This window comes from Perca fluviatilis, chromosome 1, assembly GCF_010015445.1.
Source record: "Perca fluviatilis chromosome 1, GENO_Pfluv_1.0, whole genome shotgun sequence".
Classification (NCBI taxonomy): Eukaryota; Metazoa; Chordata; class Actinopteri; order Perciformes; family Percidae; genus Perca; species Perca fluviatilis.
Genome location: NC_053112.1, coordinates 152,901 through 157,238, shown reverse-complemented (window position 1 = coordinate 157,238; position 4,338 = coordinate 152,901). Strand labels below are relative to the sequence as shown.

The 4,338-nt window shown below is 38.6% G+C and overlaps 1 protein-coding gene across 1 annotated transcript; it reads left to right on the top strand.

Moving 5' to 3' along the window:
* On the top strand, positions 1–2,824 carry LOC120567035 (chromosome alignment-maintaining phosphoprotein 1-like; the record flags this gene model as incomplete). The annotated part of the gene is given in 3 exon segments (XM_039813827.1): positions 1–158; positions 1,039–1,248; positions 2,570–2,824. A coding segment is annotated over 1 exon segment (251 nt), but the record flags the coding sequence as incomplete, so codon positions are not given.
* Positions 2,825–4,338: the final 1,514 nt, after the last annotated feature.

Sequence of the window (4,338 nt, the reverse complement as noted above, 5' to 3'; positions counted from 1 at the left end):
ACAATGAAAATTAGCGTCTCAGCGGAGCCGAAGCTACTCGGTGGGTCCGGTCAAAACATTAACATTTATGACCGTTAAATTCTCATTCTGCGGGATTTTCCGGTATCCTCAGATGAAGGAGCTTTATTACTGATAAACACATCCGGCGGTAGAGGCTGGTGAGTGGAATAGAGGATTTAAAGTATGCGTTTTCTAAACGCGTTAGCCGCTGAGTTAGCCTGCAAGCTACGCCCCGTTATTCCATTGTTACAACACGTGAAGCAGCAGTTTACCGTTATTACCGGTATTACGTTGTAGTCACAATCCCGGGACTATCCCCGAATAATGTGTTAAACAGTGAACTTACTGAAGAGATGCATAGCAGTTCAATATAAGTCATATTGCTTCCACTGAGGCATTGTTTGCGCTTAAATAGCGTAAAATGTAAATGGAGTCCGGTTAAAGTTGTTTTTTCTTTAACTGGTATTACATTATAGCCTACTTACAATCCCGGGACTATCCCCGAATAATGTGATTAACAGTGAACTTACTGAAGAGATATATATCAGTTCTGAATAAATCCTATTGTTTTCACTGCGGCATTGTTTTTGCTTAAATAGCGTAAAATATAAATGGAGTCCGCTTAAACTGTTTTCTCATTTACTGGTATTACGTTATAGTTACAATCCCGGGACTATCCCCGAATAATGTGATTAACAGTTAACTTACTGAAGAGATACGTATCAGTTCTGAGTAAATCCTGTCGTTTCCACTGAGGCATTGCTTTTGCTTAAATAGCGTAAAATATAAATGGAGTCCGGTTAAAGGCTGTTTTTTTGAGCTGAGATTATTCAGATTATTCATTCATTTTCATTTAATCCATAAAATATTCAGTGGTGGAAATTACATTTACTCCAGTACTTTAGTTAGTACAATGTTATGGTACTGCTCCACACACACACACACACACAGACACACACATCTCAGGTGTGAACGGGGGCAGCAGGTTGTGTTTAATTTGGCGTTGTGGCGCTCCCTCCCCCTCTCTCTCTGGTATAGCGGTCTCAGGACGTTCACCGTGGCGCCTCATGGCGAGGAGCTCTCCGAGCACGTGAAAGAAAGGATAGTTTCTCTCCACAAAGATGGCCTGGGCTACAAGAGGATCGCCAGCACCCTGAAACTGAGCTGCAGCACGGTGGCCAAGACCATCCAGCGCTTCAACCGGACCGGCTCCACCCACAACAGGCGTCGCCGTGGGCGACCCAAGAAGTTGAGTGAGCGTGCTCAGCTCCGCGTCGTATCCAGCGGTCGTCTTTTGGGGAATAATAGCCGTACGGTATCTCACAGAAGTGAGTACAACCCCTCCCTCACATTGTAGTACATATTTCACACATTATCGTACATATTTCACACATTGTAGTACATATTTCACACATTGTAGTACATATTTCACACACAGCACACTTCCTACCTTACATTATAGCAACAGGTCACTTCTTCACTGTTGTCCCATTGAAAGATAGAGAATGAAATATTATGTACTCAAATGGGAGGGCTGGACTCACTTCTGTGAGATACTGCATTTATATATATATATATATATATATATATATATATATATATATATATATATATATATATATATATATATATATAGGTGTGTTTCTGTCTGTGTGTGTGTGTGTGCATGTGTCTCTGTATGTGTGTGTGTGTCTGTCTGTCTGTCCTGTCTGTGTGTGTGTATATTATAATAATAATAATTATTATTATTTTAATAATAATATAATATTAATGATCATAATTATAATTATTTTAATAATAATATAATATTAATAATCATAATTATTATTAATATTATTATTATAATAATAATAATATTAATAATAATATAATAATATTAATACTATAATAATATCAATAATATTAATAATATTAATACTATAATATTAATAATATCATAATATAATAAAATATTAATAAATAATATAATAAAATATTAATATTAATAATATAATAATATTAATAATAGTATTAATAATATAATATTAATAATATAATGTAATTAATAATAATATAATGATATAATATAATTAATAATAATATAATATTAATAATAATATAATATATATAATATTAAAAATACTATAATAATATAATAATATAATAATATTAATAATAATATAATAATAATATAAATAATAATAATAATATAATAATAATAATAATAATATAATAATATAATAATATATAATATTAATAATATAATAATATAATAATATTAATAATAATATAATAATAATTATAATAATAGTATTGATATTAATAATAATATAATAATAATAATAATAATAATAATAATATTGATATTAATAATAATATAAATATAAATAATATAAATAATATAATAATAATATTGATATTAATAATAATAATAATAATATTGATATTAATAATAATAATAATAATATTATAATAATAATAATAATAATATTGATATTAATAATAATATTAATAATAATAATAATATTGATAATAATAATAATAATAATAATAATATAATAATACTACTAACTGTCTCTGTGTGTAGCAGCCTGATGTCCGTGTTCATCCAGACGCGCGGCGAGGCCGGCGGCGGCGTGGCGGCCCACCTGGAGTGCCCCGTGTGCGGCCACTTCTCCACGAGCCACGCCCACCAGCTGACGCACATGGCGAGCTCGCACCCGGCCTGCCTGGACGCCGTGACGGTGGGTCGCCTAGGCAACATCGTGACCTATCAGAGCACGGCGCGGCTCTTCCACTGCTCGGACTGCTTCCACACGTGCCGGGACTTCACCAAGCTGTACACCAAAAGTAAAAAAAAAACATCATCTCAAAAAATTTGGGGAAAAAAAAAAAAAAAAAAAAAAAAAAAGGAAAAAAAAAAAAAAAAAAAAAAAAAAAAGAAAGGGAAAAAAAAAAAAAAAAAAAAAAAAAAAAAAAGGGAAAAAAAGAAGGAAAGGGGGGAGGGAGGGGGGGAGGGGGGAGGAAATAACATAAAAGGACAAGTAGTGAGGAAGAGGAGGAGGAGGAAGGAGGGAAAGAGGCTCCAGAAAGAAAGCAAAGTGAGGAAGAAGAAGGAGGGATAGATAAGCTAAAAAGAAAGCCAAGTGGTGAGGAAGAGGAGGAAGGAGGGAAGGATGCTCCAAGAGGAAAGCAAAGTAAAGAAGGAGGAGGGAAAGATGGGCTAAAAAGAAAGCGATGTGAGGAAGAGGAGGAAGGAGAAGAAGGAGGGAAAGAGGCTCTAAAAAGAAAGCAAAGGGAGCAAGAAGGAGAAGAAGGAGGGACAGATAAGCTAAAAAGAAAGCAAACTGAGGAAGGAGAAGGGAAAGATGGGCTAAAAAGAAAGCTAAGTAGTGAGGAAGAGGAGGAAGAGGAAGGAGGAAAAGATAAGCTAAAAAGAAAGAAAAGGGAGGAAGGAGAAGGAGAAGAAGGAGGGACAGATAAGCTAAAAAGAAAGCCAAGAAGGGAGGAAGAGGAGGAGGGAGTGCGAGCGGCTGGCGAGGGAGAGGCGGTTGCCCTGGCGACGGCTGGCGTTGGAGACGAGGTTGCCGTGGCGACGGCCGGCGTCGGGTACCACTGTCTGATCTGCGGCTGGAGGACGAAGCTCAAGTCTCTCGTGGTCATCCACGTGGCGCGCAAGCACGACATCCCCAAGAAGCTCGCCGCGCAGGCCGTGGGCGCCGGGGCGACCGCGCCCAGGAACGCCACCACGGCAACGGCAACGGCGGCCGCCACGGCAACGGCCGAGGACGAGGACGTGGTCGTGGACGGGCTGAGCGGCGAGATGCTGAAGGAGGAAATGGAGGCGACCGCCAAAGTGGTTCGATTTACCCACAACCGCTTCATGTGTCTCATCTGTGGCTGGAAGACCAAACTCAAAGGTACACACTCACAGCTACACACAGGTACACACAGGTACACACTCACAGCTACACACAGGTACACACTCACAGCTACACACAGGTACACACAGGTACACACTCACAGCTACACACAGGTACACACTCACAGCTACACACAGGTACACACAGGTACACACTCACAGCTACACACAGGTACACACTCACAGCTACACACAGGTACACACACACAGCTACACACAGGGGACACACACAGCTACACACAGGTACACACACACAGAGATACACACAGGTACACACTCACTGCTACACACAGGTACACACTCACAGCTACACACAGGGGAGACACACAGCTACACACAGGTACACACACACAGCTACACACAGGTACACACACACAGCTACACACAGGTACACACACACAGCTACACACAGGTACACACACAGGTACACACTCACA